This window comes from Bactrocera tryoni, chromosome 2 (genome assembly GCF_016617805.1).
Source record: "Bactrocera tryoni isolate S06 chromosome 2, CSIRO_BtryS06_freeze2, whole genome shotgun sequence".
Classification (NCBI taxonomy): domain Eukaryota; kingdom Metazoa; phylum Arthropoda; class Insecta; order Diptera; family Tephritidae; genus Bactrocera; species Bactrocera tryoni.
Genome location: NC_052500.1, coordinates 26400000 through 26419235, shown reverse-complemented (window position 1 = coordinate 26419235; position 19236 = coordinate 26400000). Strand labels below are relative to the sequence as shown.

At 30.9% G+C, this 19236-nt stretch overlaps 1 protein-coding gene across 2 annotated transcripts in view; it reads left to right on the top strand.

Annotated features, from left to right (window-relative positions):
* LOC120767562 (rap1 GTPase-activating protein 1) overlaps positions 1–19236 on the top strand; it is a 124969-nt gene that overhangs the window by 16345 nt on the left and 89388 nt on the right. The window contains exon 1 of one of the 2 annotated variants that reach the window (XM_040093699.1): positions 2087–3876. The exons of the other annotated variant lie outside the window; for it this stretch is intronic. Coding sequence (XP_039949633.1) covers positions 3772–3876 — 105 coding nt within the window. The 5' untranslated portion in view covers positions 2087–3771. Of the gene's footprint in view, positions 1–2086; positions 3877–19236 lie in introns of those variants that run through there. 2 annotated transcript variants of the gene reach the window in all.

Genomic DNA, 19236 nt, shown 5'->3' with positions numbered 1-19236 from the left:
TTTAATTTAAATCTATTTTTTTAATTTTAATGAGTTTTTTTAATTGTAATAATGTATAGTTTTTTTTTAATTTTAATATTTTATTTTTATTATTATTTTTTAATTTAAATATATTTTTTTAATTTTAATAATTTTTTTTTTATTTTCTAATTATTTATATTTTTTTTTTTTATTATTTTTGTTTAATTTAAATATATTTTTAATTTTAATTTAAATTTTTTTAATTTTATATATTTTTTTTTAATTTAATATTATATTTTTTTTTTAATTTAAATATATTTTTTTAATTTTAGTAATTTTTTTTTCAGTCTAAATAAGAGACCAGTACTTTATATGATTCAGGATTCGAAAAAAATATATATTTATATAATTTATAAATAATTAATAACTATTTTAGCTTTAATTTTATTTTTTTTTAATTCTAACAGTTTTTTTAATTTTAATATTTTCTTTAAATCCAAATAAGAGTCCTGTTCGTTATACGAGTCAGGAACAAAAAACTATTTTTATACATTTTTTCTTATTTTTTTTTTATTTTGTTTATTTTAATATTTTTTCTTTAATATTAATATTTTTTTTTATTTTTATTTTATTTTAATATTTCTTTTATTTAACTTTTTTAACACTACTAGTTTTTTCAGGTTCAAATAAGAGATCTGTACTTTATATGATTCAGGAATCTTAAAAATAATATGTATATAATTATTTATTTTATTTTTTTTAATAATATATTTTCTTTAATTTCAATTTTCGGAACAAAACAAAACGTATTTAAATATTTTATAATTTTTTTTGAAAAGTAACTATTATGAATAGAAAAGTGCATACATGTATAATATCAAAATAATTTATTTAAATAAAAAATAAAGTAAAAGATGCAAGTAAAAAAAATCAATAATTAAAAAAAATAAATAAATAAATAAAAGTAAAATAATAATAATAAACAAGTAAAAGTAAAAAAAAAAATAATAATAAACAAGTAAAAGTAAGAAATATAATAATAAATAAATAAAAATGAAGAAATTTAAACACAGTTTAATTTGCTTTCAAACAAATATTTCCTACACGCCACATTCGCCACCATAATTCCAGAGAGCCGGTAAGTGTAGCAGCAAACAAACAAAGCGCCTGTTTGTCTGCAAGCACGAGAGCCATCGAACATGTTTGAATGTGCGCTAGGGTTGCCATGGTTTTAGAGAATATTTCATTTAATGAAATACATATTTATTTTGAACTTCGATGAATCATATAGAAAGATAATATTAAAAATACAAGTATTTTCTACAAAATTAGTTTGCTAATTTCAAGTAAAACCCTTGCCTTAAACATTTTCTAGAGTATTGTAGAACTCAATTTTTATTTTTATAATCGATTTTATCAGAAATTGTAAAGAAAGAAAATTATCAGAAATTTAAAAGAAGAGCATTTGGTTTAAACAATTTAGACAAACCAAACTTTATATAACAATAAAATTATGATAAGTGTCAAAAGTCCAAAAAGAACAAATTTTAAAATGGTTTTAATTCATACCGTCAAAATCAGCCAATTTGATTTTTTTTTTCAAATATTTCAAACGGAAACAGAAAATCCATAAGAAAAAAAACAAAAAAGATTTTTGACAATATGGCATCAAATTTTGTTTATAAAAAAAGGCACCCTCCGAAACATAATTCAATTTTAGAAGGTCATGAACATGTTATTTACAATCTGTTCATAATCAGTTATCAGTCAAAAATGCATTTTCATTGGTTTGAAATCTTTGAAAAAGTCATTTGCGATTCATTAATTAAAATTTTTTTTTTTTTCCCCATTTTTTTTATTTCTTTTCCATTTTTTTTAATATACATATTTTTTCATCCTAAATTCTTAACACACATGTATACACCGTTATGCACTCACTTGTGCATTACTTTGCTTTGCAACACCAATTGGCTGGCAACCCTATGTTGTGACTGCAGTCATTGCTTTTTGTGCGTTGTTTACTGTTCGCTCACCTCATGCTCGCGCTCGCATGCGGCAAACGCACCAACAGCAACTCGTATCAGCGAGATACTTTTCACTTTGCTGTTTATTCGGTATTTGAACGTGGTTTCGAACGGAGTTAAATAGTTACGGACGGATTGAAGCGCCGAACGCTACGCTTTCGTGAATGAAGTAGCAGTGTTGTTGTAGTGTGTTTTGCTTATTTGGCTTTCATTGAGTTATTCTTGAATCTGGCCTAAATAGGAGCACGAAATGGACGCTTAAGTGAGACGACGTGCGGCCAACGTTGACATTTTACGTGCGTTTAACGTATGTGTGCATATATGTGAGTGTGTGTGTTCAAGTGGAATTTGTTCAATTGAATATCGGTGATTAACTAGCTATGTACCTTTGCGTACTTTGAGGTGTTAATAAGCGTCGGGAACGTGTGAAATAATTACAGCTAGAGGGATAGGTATTTAGAAGAGTTGCTGGATAAAGAGGATAAAGATATTGTTGTCCAAATTGTGAGTGCATTGAATTATTGTGTTTGTGGAAATATTTACAAAGATGTAGCAAACGTAAAAGTGTGAGAAACTTGTCCTGAAGAAAGTTTAAAATTCAAAAGTGCATATTTTTCAAATAAAATTTGTTTTAAATTTGTATAAAAATCGAAAACGCTGTTGCTCAAAGCAAATTTGACGTGTAAAACGCTTTGGAGCTTCAATAATCGAAATCTGATAGAAAAATTTCCTCCTCACCAGTCATAAGAAACGGTTTAATACTTTTAACAAACGCTAAAACGCGACCTCCCAGCTTCGAATGTACATGTTTAGCTGGAAACTTAACTGAACACCAACAGTAACAACAATAAACACAAAAACAACAAGCAACCTAATAAAATTAAAACAATACCGACAACGACAACGAGTGCTGCAAAACCTGCCAAACAAGTTGTTTGAAAAATAAAAATGGGAAAATAAAACAAACGAAAATAAAATACAAAAGCAACAATATAAAAACCTGCAAAGCGCAGAAATGAAATAAAATTTCGAAAAGAACTAAGCGAGCATTTTCGTGTAACGAAACCAAAAAATCTGCAAAAGCGCTAATACAACGCGTGTGTTTGTGCGCGGGAGTGCTCATAAGTGTATGTGTGTGTGTGGTTGTGTGCGGAAAACGAAAAATTATTGCATAAAAGAATAAAAAGCTGTTTCAAAAATACGAAAAGCAGTGACGCGACTGCAACTGCATTACAGCCAGCCAAGACGCGTCCCTGTAACTGCGCGCGCCCTACGCTCCAAGGCGGCGCAACAAACCAGACCACCCATCGACGTAGCGCGCACGACGAGCCGCTTTTGCGCGCCTATACCAAGCCTACCGAACGCGAAACTCGCTTTGCCCACAAGCAAGCGACGGAAGAAGCGCACGGAGGAAGCGCAGAAGCACAGCTGAGCTCGCCGCGACGGCCTACTCTTGCAGCAAGCAACCTTTGAGGCCGCACGCTTCCATGGATATATCGCCCACGTTGTCTGCAATCGCATGACAATAAGCGCCGCGGTACTCGAGACAAAGTAGGCGCATTTTGAGCGCTTGCGTTTGAGGAAAAGTGCAAACCGAGCATAACGCGCGGTTTTTACGCAGCGCCCAAAGTGTGTTGGAGGCGTCGCAAGTTATTTTCGCAAGGAAAAAGAAATATTATAGCGCAGTGCTGTGGTCACAGCTTGAGTTCTGGTCCGCGCTGTGTCCGATCTGAAGGTGGCATTTTATACTGAAGGCGCCGAACGACGTTGGGTACGCCAAGCCGTCATGGGGGTACTTAGGTGGCGCGATCTACCCGGATCGCGAACTTCTGTCGGCAATAATAATAACAATCACAATAATGCTAACGGCGGCAACAACAACAATCGTGAGGTAAGTGAGTCATATGTGCAAGTGCGCGCGGAATATTCGGAATTGCAATGAGTGTGCGCAGCTGAAATTAGTTAATTGGAAATTGCGTTGATTGTGGGGAAAGGTAGTTGCTGTTTGATGATGAGTATTTTTCTGACCTGTTTTTTAATTTAGTTGCTTTGGGGTTTTTATTTTGTGGTTTTTGTGTATATTTTTTTAACAATTTTATACATTATTTTTTTTTTAAGTTTGTTAATTTAATTTTTATTTTTTTAATTACATTTTTTTAAATTTATTTTTATTTTTTTTTGTATTATTTTTTAATAATTATTTTTTTGTGGTTGTTGTGATTTTTCCATTTTTGTTGTTTGGTTTTTGTATATTTTTTTGTAATTTTTTGTTTTTTATTTTTATTTGTTTTTAATGTTTAAAAATATATTTTTAGATTTAAAAATAAATTTTTAAAATTAAAAATATATTTTTAAAATAAAATATATTTTTTAAAATTTAAAAATATTTTTAAAATATAAAAGAAATGTTTTTAAATTTTTAAAAAATATTTTTTTTAACATTTTAATTATTTTTTTTTTTTTTTTGCATATATGTATGTATATAATATTCATATTTTCTTGTTTTTTTATATTTTGTTTTTTCGTTTTTTAATTTTATTTTATTATTTTTTTGTTTTTTTTTTTTGTTTTTTGTTGTTTTTTTTTTGTTTTTTTGTTTTTTTTTTGTTTTGTTTTGTTTCTTTTTTTTTTTTTTTGTTTTTAGTTTTTATTGGTTTTTTGTCATTGTCTTTCTATATATTCTTTTGTTTTCATAATAACCATAGTCACAAGCAGTGCTAATTTGTTTGAGTGCGCTGCCCTTATCAGCTATAGATTACAAATGTCTCCTTCATATCGATTTCGTCTGCGAGTATGTATGAAATTGCGTGCCGCTTTTGTTGTATTTGTGTTTTTGTATATTCTAGTCTTGCAAATAAATTAACTTTCGCTTTGCTTGGCACAATAAAACGCAGTTGGTTTTCATTTTGCGGATGTGCTGCTATTGATAAGTCACTTCCGAAAGCGAGTATGACACATATATACAAACACACTCACGCATACATACATATGTATGTATATGTATATAAAAAATATATACAAATGTATTGTTTTAGCAAAACTATTGAGCAATATTAAAGTCATATTGTCTGCAGCACGTTTGCATATGAAAAATTATACCGTTATCTAGTGGGCAGCACTTTTCAGGCACTTCTCATTCACTTCTCCACCCCTCTCAACCACTTGCAACACAGTTTTTTTGAGTTTCCACAGTTTAATACTGCGCTGCCCTTCAATATTTTGCCACCGAACTAAATAATAATAATATTAAAGTGCTATTAACGCCCCTTTGGCGTCTTCTACACACACATATACACAAACACATGCATGCAAGTGACCTTTGTGCTTATCTCAAGCGTTTGCGTTACTTTAATTTCTATGCAACACGCCACTTTATGATTTTTTGAGGGTGCATGCCTCTCCTTGGCGTCTCCATTACTTCTTATAGAAGGCGTACACAATATTTTTTATTATTATTTTTTGTTTTTGTAATTTTTTTTTATTATTTTTTGTTTATGTAAGTGCCCATTAAAGCTTTTTTGCGCGTAACACGTTGACACTTCACTTGAGCCCTCGCGTCGTCTCGTTTGGTGGTTGCAACGATTATTCGTCGAATTTTGCTTGCGCTGGTGGCAGGCGGCTTATCGGCGGCGGCATGCCGCTTGGGCACTTCATGTCTGTTTTAATTATTATCATTTATGCTTTTTTATTGTTTTATATATTTTAATGCGTTCGCGCGACACATGCAGTTAATACTTTAGATTGAACACCAAAATTTATATAGACAGCCATATATATTTATGTATACTCGTTTGTATATATGTATGTGTAACATTGTAATTAAATGTAAAGTAAGCATTGCGCTATAAAAATTTTCAATGACAATGATGTCTGTTTTTTGTTGCTTTATATTACCTAATTTACATGATCATAAATTTATATGAGAACAGTGTGCTTATCTCCGCCTGTGTGTTTGCATACATACATATATGTATGTATGTATGTATATTTTATTTGTATTCTAAAGTGTCAAATGCGGAATCATAATTTTTATTGAAGATTTTCGACGGAAATTTAAAAAAAAAATTTACTTTTGGACCTTTTGTGCATTAAATACCTTTTTTCATCTGATTATCTATCTTTATATACGCGAATAGGTCTCCCAGTTTTTAAGATATCGGTATCAAATTTTGCACACGCCATTTTCTCATCACGAAAGTGCTCATTTGTCGGAATTACTGATATCAGATCACTATAGCATATAGCTGTCATACAAAATGAACCTTCAAAATTAAGTTCTTGTATGAAAAACTTTTTTATTTGTCAAGGTATCTTTACGAAATCTTGCTCGGAAGGTTATCTAAGTCAATGGTATAATTTAAGCAGAAATGGTTCAGATCGGACCACAATAGCATATAGCTGTCATACAAAATTATCCGTCAAAAATAAGTTCTTTTATGAAAAACTTTTTTATTTGACAAGTTATCTTCACAAAATTTAGCATGAAGGATTGTTAAAAGTGATGGTACAATTTTCGAAGAAATTGTTTAGATCAGAGTACTATAGCTTATAGCTGCTATACAAACTGAACGATCAAAATTAAGTTCTTGTATGGAAAACTTTTGCATTTGATAAATTATCTTCACAAAATTTAGCATGGAGAATTCTCCAAAGTGACGGTACAATCTCTGAAGAAATGATTCACATCGGACCACTTTAGCATATAGTTGCCATACAAACTGAACGATTAAAATCAAGCTTTTCTATGAAAAACTTTTTTATTTCACACGGTATGCTCACAAAATTTAGCACGGAGAATTTTCCAGAGTGACGGTATAATCTCTGAAAAAATGGTTAAAATCGGACCACTTTAGCATATAGCTGCCATACAAACTGAAAGTTCAAAATCAAGTTATTGTACGAAAAACTTTTTTATTTGTCAAGCTATCCTCATAAAATTTAGCACGGAAGATTGCCTAAGCTAACGGTACAATTTACGAAGAAATAGTTTAGATCGGACCACGAGAACATATAGCTGCCATACAAACTGAACGATTAAAATCAAGTTCTGTTATGAAAAACTACTTTATTTGAGACGATTATTTTCATAAAATTACATGAACTATTACTCAAGACAATGCCACATTGATCAAATATTTTTCTAGATCGCCTTACAATAACATACATATATACATATATGTATGTAGCTATGCTCATTCAACGTGCTCCAAGCCACTTTATTCCCACTGGCTACTTTATCAGACGATAATTAAAGCTTATGTTACGATTTTCATTAGCTTATTTATGCTAATTTAAACTTTTATTCACATATCACTTATAATATGTTATATATGCCCATCTGTTTGTATGCACATACAAATACACTGGTAGCTTTTGAAATTCATATTTGTTTAATAAAATATGTGCTGCTCATTTTGACAGCACAAGAAAAATAACAATTACAACATGTGCTGTCTAAATATTACAATCAACTATGGTTTTACATAAATACATATGTATATATGCATACACACAAGCACGAAATGTCACAAATCTATGTCCCTTCATGAGCTTCGTGCTTGCTTACTGATAACCTCGTCTAAAATTATGAGCTAGTTGTGCCTTAAACTAGCTTTTACACGCATAAATTGCTAAATAAATTTAACATATTTATATTTTTATGTACATATTTATATTTATACAGACATATTTGCATTTATACATACATATATAAAATATCACATAAATAATATACATTTTGAAGTATTTATTCTTCACGAATAATTTACAGGCAACCTAACTTTTAATGTGTTTATTAGCGACTCGCCACAAAGTCATTGTATAGCATATTTGTATGAATGTATGTTTCTTTTGTTTTTGTTGCGGGCAAACTTTTACCCATCAACACACGCATTGTTACGAGAATTTCGCTTTCAAGCCGCCAGTGAATTTTCCAAAGTCGCGCTTTATTTTTCTATTTCAATTTTCTTTTGTTTCTCGCATATAAATTAACCGTTACAAGTGTGAATTGTACCGTTATCGCTGGTTAAGATCAGCGGCTTTCCACGCAGATTACCGTCTTGGCCACCGCTGTGCGTGAACTTTCTCCTTTTTCCCATACCACACGTATGTAGGTGAGGTGAGCCGACGCAGCGGCAGCGCGCGCGCGAACGCTTGACGCATTCGGAAGCTGTGCAGCAATTTTCCTGTTAGATGAATTCTCAACGGTGTTGTGCGGGCCGCAATTGCTATTGTGTTGTTGTCAGTTAGTGTGTTTTTGTTGTTATAAGTATTTTGTTGTTGTTGTTGTTATTGTTGTTGCTTTGCTGGCATTGTTGTTATTGCTGTTGTTGTTTTTACTGTTTTTGTTGTTATTGTTAACATTGTTTTTGTTGTTGTTTTTATTTCTTGTTGTTGTTATGATTACTTGTTGTTGTTGTTTTCTGTTGTCTGCAGCCCACTTTTATTTGCTTAATTAGATTTTGCTTTATCTCATATGCGTTTGCTATTAACTTGTTTACCATACTCACACGCTCTCATTTGTGCGCATATCAAATGCATTATGCACAAACACATACAAGTACATATGTATGTACATACATCTGTATGTTGCTTTGTTACAGTAAGTCAGCAAACCAAAGATTTTTTATGAAAGATAAAAATAAAAAAATAGAAAATTAATTCTTTGTTGCTTTATTTGCGGTTAAATCAACTTCAATTGTTTTATCTACCTACAGTACACACATACATACATACACACATGCATATAAATTTATATAGTACTTGTCTTTATACATATATTTTTGGGCTGCTGTTATGTCTCAATGATCTGCTTATCAGCAATCTGCACCTTGTCGGCGTTAGAGCCTAAAGCACACACACACACACATACAAATATATGGTTGCATATACACCTACATATGTAACTAGCTATAAAGTTATATGGAGCCACAGCCAAGTACTCAGCGCTGTGCCTGCAACATCTGTCTGCATAACAAAAAAAAAAAAAAACAACAACAACAAAGCAACACTAGAATACAAAGCCCTTCACCGCCTGCGCGCCACACGTTGGCCCTTTAACAGCACTCTGCTGCTGCTGTTGCTCCGCTATTATCTCGCTCTATAAGTTTTTAGTTGCTTTATGCATTTTCCGTTATGTTGAATTGCCCTGCGTTGCGGTATTTTTCATTACTTTCAGCTTTGGTCTGGGGCACCGTGGCAGCCAAACAGCCGAACCGTCGTACAGCCAGCCAAGAGTCAGTAAGTCAAACTGCGCCCACACTATTCGTTTGCACCGTTATTGCGCTTTTGTTGCGACTACAAATTATTTTCCGTTTTTTCCATTTTTTTTTCATTTTTATTTTTAATTTTTTTTTCGTGTGTAAATTTTATGCGGAAGGGTCTTAAAATGTTATTTACATGCAGACACGGGTATAAGCACACACACACAGACACACGTGGGGATTGCTGTAAATTTTTGAAGTTTCTCATGTCTCTTCTCCGTCAGACGCTAATTCATCTTGGCGCAAGAGATCACTTCAGCGGCCCTGCGTCTAGGGGGAACTCAATGTGAAGCGTGTGTGCCACACATACAAACAGACAGACGTTGCTGTGCCCACATACCTACACGCTCTTAGGCGGCACTCCGCTGGCTCTTCAGCCGGCTGCTTCAACTGTTGCTTGCTAATAAATCTACACAAAGGCACAGAAGGCGCAGTGTGCGCGGCGTCTGGGCCCAATGCTTCTGTGTTACAAGCACTATTTCTCCCGCTGTCCCTCTAACTGTGCCCTTTACGCGCCGTAAAGCCAGCTATAAAATATATTTGACGCTGTGTGCGTGTGTGTTTACATGCGTGGATTCGCTCGCCTATCTCGAGTGAATTTTGTAATTCATTAACGTAGGAAAACTTAAAAATTTCGTTAAAAATGCTTTTACTACATTCACTTAGTGGGTGTGCGTTGCGCTGGAAGCTTGTGAAATTTCAACTCAGCGCTTTTTTTATTTGATTTATTTCTGAACTTGTATCCACGTACATACATATGTATGTGTGTGTGCATGTAAATTTCATTCAGATATTTACTTAGTATTATTCAATTAAGCTCGCAACTTCCTCATCAGCTTCTGTGTTTCCGCGTATATGTATGTAATTGTACAGTTAGGTGTAAATACCTTAGATAGTTACAGCTTTTGCTGCTGAGATTGGCAGCTGAAAACAGTAATTGAAGCTTGAAAAGAAATTAAAGATTTAATCAACTCATCAGCTGTTGGAAGACGGTTTGAAGCTTTTTTTGTTAAAGCTTTGTGAAAGCGTTAGTAAATGTTTGACTCGTACTGCCTAAGACCCGATTTATCATTGATTTATAATCAAACTGTTTTCAAAATGTATTTTTCTTCCCTCTATTATTATAATTTTCAAGCTGTCTAGGTTGTGGATCCCAAGCTCAATGAAATTAGTGGTACTTACAAAGCTTAGCCTTAAAAAAATGGTACTTCTTAAGGCCGGATCATCATTGTCATAGAACCAGACTGGTCCCAAATTTCTTCCCTCTTTTATTATAATTTTTGAGCTATCAAGGTTGTGGTTCCTAAGCTCAATAAAATTAGTTGTACTTACAAAGCCTAGAAATTCAAAATATGGTGTTTGTAAGACTTTAAGGTCTGGGAGGCAAAATATTTGCCGTAAAAGGCCAACAGTGAGACATCAGTTAACCCGGAAAGCTTACTTGTTTTTGACTCGTACTTCCTAAGGCCCGATTTATCATTGACTTATAATCAGACTGGTCTCAAAAGGCATTTTTCTTCCCTCTTTTATTAAAATTTTGGAGCTCTCAAGGTTGTGGATCCCAAGCTCAATGAAGTTAGTAGTACTTACAAGGCTTACCACTTCAAGAAATGGTATTTGTAAGGCCGCAAGGTTTGGGAGCCAAAATATTTGCCGTAAAAGGCCACCAGTGACAATACAGACAACCCGGAAGGCTTACTTGTTTCCATAGTCGAAAAATTAGCTATGATAAGTCTTAAGACTGACCATAATGCCTAAGATAGTAACACCACTGACTCAAAATAAGTCTGGATCCAACAGGCATTATTCTACTTTCTGATATTATAATTTGTAAGTTCTCAAGATTGTGGATCATAAGCTCAAGTATGTTAAAAGTTCTTCTAAAGCTTAGCACTGCATTTGTGCACCAGCGAGTGTTTCTTGAATAAAAATAATGTGGGATATACATAAGTCCACGCTATCTTAATGAAATTAGTCTGATTATCTTGCTTGATTCCAAATTGTCGAAAAATTGAACAATGTAAAGACTTAAGTCTGTCAGGGCATAAGATATAAATATCAGTGACTCATAACCAGCTTGGTGCGAAGAGGCATTATTCTTCTCTCTTCTATGCTAATTTCCCTGCCTTCAAGATTGTGTATCGGAAGTTCGTTAGTGTAACTTGCCTTTACCGCTTCCTAAAAAAGTTTTGTGGAAGCTTACGAGGTCTCTCAGACAGTATATTTGCAATATAAGTCCACATTATTACACCGGAATGACCTTCAAACAGATAATCGTGGATTTAACTATTCAATAGCTAAGCCGGAAGCTTTAAGCTCTGCCTTTGATCTAATAGAATCTTTACAATTTAGCTTATAAGTATGATAGTGGAGCCGAAGTTACGATATTTGCATTCCTCTGGGGGTGGTTCTGAGGAGGATATTTGAGTTCGCTGAAAGAACTATAATTTTAGTAGTATAAATTTAGTAGTAATAAAGTTTTGTTTAGATTGGCTTAGTACAACCCTGTTATTGACAGACTTCCGTTACTTTGGCAGATTTGATTTCAAAAAATGACCTTTAGACAATTTGGAAACTTACTTATTTTGAGGTTAGAAATTACCAAGCGACATTAAGCACTGACTTTGTTTCGTATTTTCGGCTAATGAGATTTAGGCACTGACTTTAGTTCGGATTTTAAGCATAAGTAGCATATATTATTTTTAGAAAATATAAAACACAATCTAATTTCACTTTTTGTGCCTCTCCCAAACCAAAAACATATGTTCCTTTGTAAATATATATAGAAATAAGTACGTCTCCTAGAGTTTGAAAACTCAGGTTTCGGACGTCTTGCCTCAGCACAAGACGCCAGTGACGACAATGGCAAAACAATGCACATTACCACAAAAAATCAACAACAATAACAACAAGCGTTACATACTCACCTAAGCGCAAGCACACATGCCACAAATGTACACGGACGGACTCATTGCCGATGTGTGGCTGGAATTTTCAAGTGCCTGCAATAGCAATCGAGGTTCAAAAACCCGCACCAAGGACTTTTGAATAAACAAAAACACCAATACACGCACACAAGCGCACAAATGCAGGCATGCACATGCATATCTATTTACAGATACTTTTATGTACTAAATTATATATATACTTTTGTGTAACTGCACGCGCGTAACTGATTGTGAGTACACACATTTTTATTATTGATTTTTGTAATAAACGAGCTGTATTTGCAAGTAAATACATAAATATACATACATATGTACAGTGATGTGATGCGCATATTTACTTAGTGCCCGTTTATCTTATGACTAAATCATTTACTTAAGCAAATACTAATAAAAATTGACGATTATGCCGCAGCGCCGCTGAATGAGGTGTAAATGACATGGACAGTCGCTGCGAGCAGGCATATGGCGGCAGGATAATGACCCACACGTTTTGTTGGTCTTTTAACCAGCTTTTTGTATGTATTGTATAGAGATGTGTATGTATGCCTGTGCTCACACTTCCTGCCGCTTCTGTAAGCAGCGCTGCTAAATGCAGAGTGTTAAATCCCAAAAATCACAGCAATGCTGAACAGTAGTGCCAATTCACATACTCATAAACACATTATTTGTATGTAAAAGTAGCTTAGCTACAACAGGTAAATATGCAACAACGCCTAGATCTTTCACGTCTGCCACGCGTGCCGCTCTGCTGCAGTCTGTCTTGCTGCCACAACATGAATTATTCAAATATCCATTTCATTTGTAGGTTTTGTATGGCATTTTGTCTACAAAACAAGAGGAAATGTGAGCTTCGACTGTAATGCCCTTTACAAATATAAAAGATTTTCATATAAGGACTTTATTTCGATCTTTCAGTTTGTATGGCAGCTATACGTTATAGTTGTTCGATCTAAACAATTTCTTGGGATATGATACAGTTGCTTTGGACAGTAATTAATGCCATATTTCGTGAAGATACATTGTCAAATAAAAAAGTTTTCCATACAAGGACATGATTTTCAGCGTTCAGTTTGTATGGCAGCTATATGCTATAGTAGTTCGATCCAAGAAATTTCTTGGGATATGATACAGTTGCTTTTAGCATTTTACCGTGCCGAATTTCGTGAAGATATCTCGTTAAACAAATACGTTTTCCATGCAAGGACTTTATTTTAATCATTTAGTTTGTATGGCAGCTATATGCTATAGTTGTTCGATCTAAAAAATTTCTCCGGATATTATACAGTTACTTATAGAAATTTTCCATGCCGAATTTCGCGAAGATATTTTGTCATATATAAAAGTTTGCCATACAAGAACTTGATTTTGATTCTTCAGTTTATATGGCAACTATATGTTATAGTTGTTCGATCAGAGAAATTTCTTCGGATATTATACAATTAATTATAGCAATTTTCCCTGCCGAATTTCGTGAAGATATCTCGTTAAATAAAAAAGTTTTCCATGCAAGGACTTGATTTTAATCATTCAGTTTGTATGGCAGCTATAATCTATAGTGACCCGATATTAGCAATACCGACAAATGAGCAGTTTTTTGGGGAGAAAAATACGTATGCAAAATTTCGTAGCGATATCTCAAAAACTGAGAGAGTAGTTCTCATATATACAGACAAAGGACGGTCAGTTGGACTAAATCGACTCGGCTCGTTATGCTGATCATTTTCCTTCAAAATTTTTCAAACTTAGTGACAAACTTAAACAAGCCTGTTCAGGGTATAAATATATACATATGTATGTACCTTCCGGCAGCGTATCGTCTCTTCGCCTGCCATCACTGAACTGCTTGCTTGTGGCAACTACCTACAGCTCCTTTCGAGTACAACGCTTAGCCGGCTAAATATCCGAACAATAAAGCAATAAAACATTCAGAGGTGAAAAAGCCGCAACGAGATGTGTGTGTGTATATCTGTATGTTTGAAAATTTCGATTTTCAGTCAACCAGGTATTATATATGTGTAAGACTTTCCATATGCCCTAGCGCCTGCGTCGCGAATTCATTATCGGACTGCCGTGGAACTCAGCGACCCAGCGACCGGATATGCTTGCGCGTTTAGGATTTAAATGCATAAAATTTATGGCAATGATGATGACGAACAATTATGTGACGCGACGTGTGAAGCTACGAATAAAAAACGAAGAAAAAAGGCAGCCAAAGTGAGGAAAACCCAAGCGTTGACACGCACATACATGCGCATATGTGTGCTTGCGGCGTAATAAATGCCTTCCGCATGTGCTTGAGTGTAGCATATATGCAAATATATATCTATGTAAATATGTGTAAATGTATATGTGCTTGTTTGTATGTATTTGTATGTGTGTATTTGCATGCTTGATTGTGACTGCAATTGCAAATTACAAATGTGAATAGCAAAGTCGTTGGCGAAATGGGCGAAGAAATCATTGCATTCGAGTGCAGTTAAGATGAAAAAATCAGCATAAATGAATGGCACAGCTATACAATGAGCCTATATTCGCATATGTAGCATCTTATTTGTATAATATATGTATGTGTGTCTATATAAATATGTAAGTATCTGCACAAGTACACTTTTTGTTGCATTTATATGCAGTGTGCTTGCAAATATATATACATATATGCATATAAGCCATTATTTTTATATACATACATATAACTCATATATAGTATCTATATGTGACATTTATGTATACATTTATGTATACATATATACTATATATATACATATGTATATGTGCCTTTGTGACAAGCTAGCAAATTGCTTATGCATATTTGCCAAGGGAAGTGAAGCGTTAAAGGATTGTCAATTGTGAGTGATTGGGGCGTTGCAGCGACACATATGTTGCAAGCGTCACCCAAAGCAAAGTTACAGAGTCAAATACATATACCATGTATGTAAATAAGTATGTTTGCGCATATTGCCGAGGCCATAGGAGACAACTTTTGAGTTATGTATGAGGCTTGTCATCGTTGTAATATGGAACGATGGCGAAAACATAAAAATGTAAATATGCATATATGTAAGTATGCATCTAAGAAAATTAAAATAAAAATATATAAATAAACAAAAAATAAAAAAAAAATAAAATTAATAAATAAATAAAAATTATTAATTAAAATGAAAAAAAAAAAAAAAAATAATTAAAATCAAAACAAAATAAAAAAACAATTAAAATTAATAAAATTAAATAAATAATTAAAAATTAAATAATTAAAAAAATTTAAAAAAAAAAATAAATATAAATATTAAAAAAATTAATAAATAATTAAAATCAAAAAAAAAAATATAAGAAGTAATTAAAATCAAAAGAAAATTAAAAAAAAAATTAAATACAAAAAAAATTTTAATACATACATTTTTATGTACATATTCGTTCCATCAACTATAAATTTTTAAGTAAATATTAGCGTCCTTATACATTTGTTGTTGTTTTTCATTATCTAAGAGTAAATATTCATCAATAATTAAAAAATACATATGTACATATGTACATACAAACCAAATACCGAAATTTTCCTAACTTATCCTAAATAAATAAAAAATAAAATTAAAATAAAAAATTAAAAATAAAAAATTAATAAATGAAAAAAAAAAAAAAAAATTAAAAATTAAAAAAAAATAAAAAAGATTAAAAAAAAATTAAATAAATAATTAAAAATAAGCAATTAAAATAAAAAAATAATTAATAAAAAATTTAAATAAAAAAATAAATTAATAAATAATTAAAAAAAAAAATTATAAATAAAAATCAAAAGAAAATTAAAAAAAATTAAATAAATATTCAACACTTATTGCATATTTGCAAATCGTTCCATCAAATGTGATGTTTTTTAAAGTAAATATATGTATGTGTCTTTAGAATTTTGTTGCTGTTGTTGTTTTTATCTACAACTAAATATTCAGCAATAATTAAAAAATACATACTTACAAAGAAATACCGAAATTTTCCTATCTTTTAAGCTGTCGCCACTAGGCAGCTGATTTTCTTATACAGTCAACAATTGCTACAGCGTTTGCACACATACATACATATATGTATGTACATATATCTCCTACAGTACACCAAAAAAGCAGGGCGCACATTAAGAAATTTCACTTAAAGTCGGCGATAAGCGTAGGCTGCTGCTGTTTGGCAAATAAGTTTGTAGCGAGCAAACTGTGGTGCCTAATATTTTCGTTTTAGAGTGATGACAACATTAGCTGACAGCAAAGCATAGCTAGTATTTGGAAGTAATTTGTATGTGACGTTTATTTATTTGCATGACACGATTGTAGTAAGAAAAGTTAGGGGAGAAATATTAGCAAATATCTGTATGTCTGGCAAATACCAATAGTTTTGACTACTGACTTAAGCATACATACTATATATTTACATACATATGTACATACATTTGTATATATTTATATATATATTTCTTCATAAGCACTTAAACAACGCCGCACGCAGTTGGGGTGTGATAAGCTACCCTAATAGTATAAATAGTAGCGAAAAGTATATATACAGAGCTTTCTTAAAACCCAACCGCAAGCTAACAATTTAACAATGTTATTTTTGATACGTATGTTTCTTGAAACTCAACTTTTTCCATTTTTTATGCCATAAAAGCATACTCGAATAAAAATACGCTCGCATAAATGAATTATTAAGGAAGTAAGTGGATTAAGAACACTCTTCCTTCATATTTTTCCATTTTTCGGCCCATTTTCATTTTAATTTCTTCCTCAGCCGTGCTTTTTTGTTTGCTCTCTACTTTTGTGCCATGTCATGAAAATCAGAAGGAAAATTTTATTTCACATTTTAACCCACGCATTGTCGATTCGCTGCCAAAAAGTCGTGTGTGTGGTGTTTTGACAAATGAAAAAGTGCCAAACGGCTGACAATGCGCTGTCATACAGTGACAAATATTCAAATATTCGAAGAATGGAATAATGACGAAATGCTGTTTTTTTCTTTTTTTCAAAAACAAAAGTGCTGTTATTACTTAATTTGTGGAAGATTTTAAGTTATATGTACATACATATGTGTCGTAAGTACATATGCGAGGCACATACAACATTATTGCTTGAGAAAAAGAAATAAAAATTGAGAGCGAAAAAGTGTGCCACAGTCTAAAATGTGGAAATTTGTCTAATAAACATATATATGTATTGTGTTATAAAAAAATAAAAAAAAATAAAAAAAATATTAAAATAAAAATAAAATTAAAAAAATTAAAAATGAAGTTAGACACTAAAATATATTAAAAAATAATAAAAGTTTATCACAAAAAAATATAAAAATTGATAAATAAAAATATAATATTAAATATAAATAATTAAATAAAATGTAATAAATAATTACAAATAATGAATAAAATAATTAATAAATATTAACAAAAAATCAAAAAGTAAAATATTAGATATACTTGCAAAATATTACAAAAAAAATTGAATGTGAAATAATAAAAGTTAAATATTAAGTAAATTAAATAAAAATAAAAAAAGCAAATAAAAAACTAAAATCAATTAATGAAAAATTAGAATAAAATTTTAAAAATAATAATAACAAATTAAAAAAAAAATCAAACTGAAAACAAACTAACTATTAAAAAAAGTGAAAAAATAAAAAAACGCAAATTGTTTATTAAAAACAATTACTAAAACAAAAAATGCAAAATACAAATTAAAAAAAAATTAAATAAAAGTAAAAAACTTAAAAAATCAAAATTTAATACAAGAAATACTGTGTAAAAAAATAAATTAATTAAAAAAAATCAATTAAAAAATAATAATTATAATCAATTAATGAACAAGTAGAATAAAAGTTTACAATTTACAAAACAAAATTATTAAACACGAAGTTCAACAACTGAAAAAAGGAATTAATTAAGAAAAAAATTAATTAAGAAAACAGTAAACATTTAAATAAAAAAGTAGAATAAAAATTTACAAAATAATAAGATCAAATTAATAAAGATTTAAAAAATCATAGTTTAAAATTAAAACAAATAATGTAAATAATTTTTTTTTAAATAAACTATTTAAACTATATGAAAAGAAGTTTTTATTGGAAAAATAAATAACCAAATTAAAATTAATCAAAGGTAACACACTTATAAAAATAAAAACTAAATACAAAAAATTTTGTTTAGAAAAATAAAATAATTAAGAAACAATAATAAACTAATTACGCAAATAATAAAAATTAAAATAAAATGATTAAAGCTAAAAAATTATTAAACATGAAGTTCAACAACTGAAAAAATGAATTAATTAAGAAAAATTAATTAATTAATTAGGAAAAAAATTAAATTAGTTAGGAAAAAAATTAATTTAATTAAGAAAACAGTAAACATTAAAATAATATAAAAATAGTCTATAAAATGATTAAACACGAAGTTTAGCAGGCGAAATAAAAATAATTATGAAAAAATAAAAATAAATTAAGAAAATAACAAAAATTAAAATAAAATAAAAAAAATTTAATAAAAAATTCCGATCTAATTATTAAACGCAAAGTTTAACAACCGAAAAAAAATTAATAAAAAAATAAATTATTCAATTAAGTAAAGAGATAAAAGTTAAAATAAAAAAATTTAATCAAAAAAAATATTAAACAAGAAGTTTAACAACCGAAAATGCCCAAAGTTTTTGAATTCTCCACCGTAATATATTTTCTATCACTAAGAAATACCACCACTGTACTTATCAAGCTTTATTTTATGTCTAAATTCCTCAAAAAATACTAAAAAATTTCCACTGCATTTTAATGAGCACAATTTCTGCAAAATTGTTTGGTATTTAAAAAGCCTACGTGCCTGCTACCAACGCGCAGCACGCAAAATCAAAATTTATTCACTTGTTCTTAATTCGCTGTCTTGCTCTGAATATGAGCTCATCTTCGGCGAAATTTCTCCACTTAATCATCATTTCAGCCAAACGTTCGAGGAAAGTGAAATTCATGCCAATGAGTCAATAAATATCACCTTTCTCTCATTCTGTGTACCTTTTTTGTTGATTATTT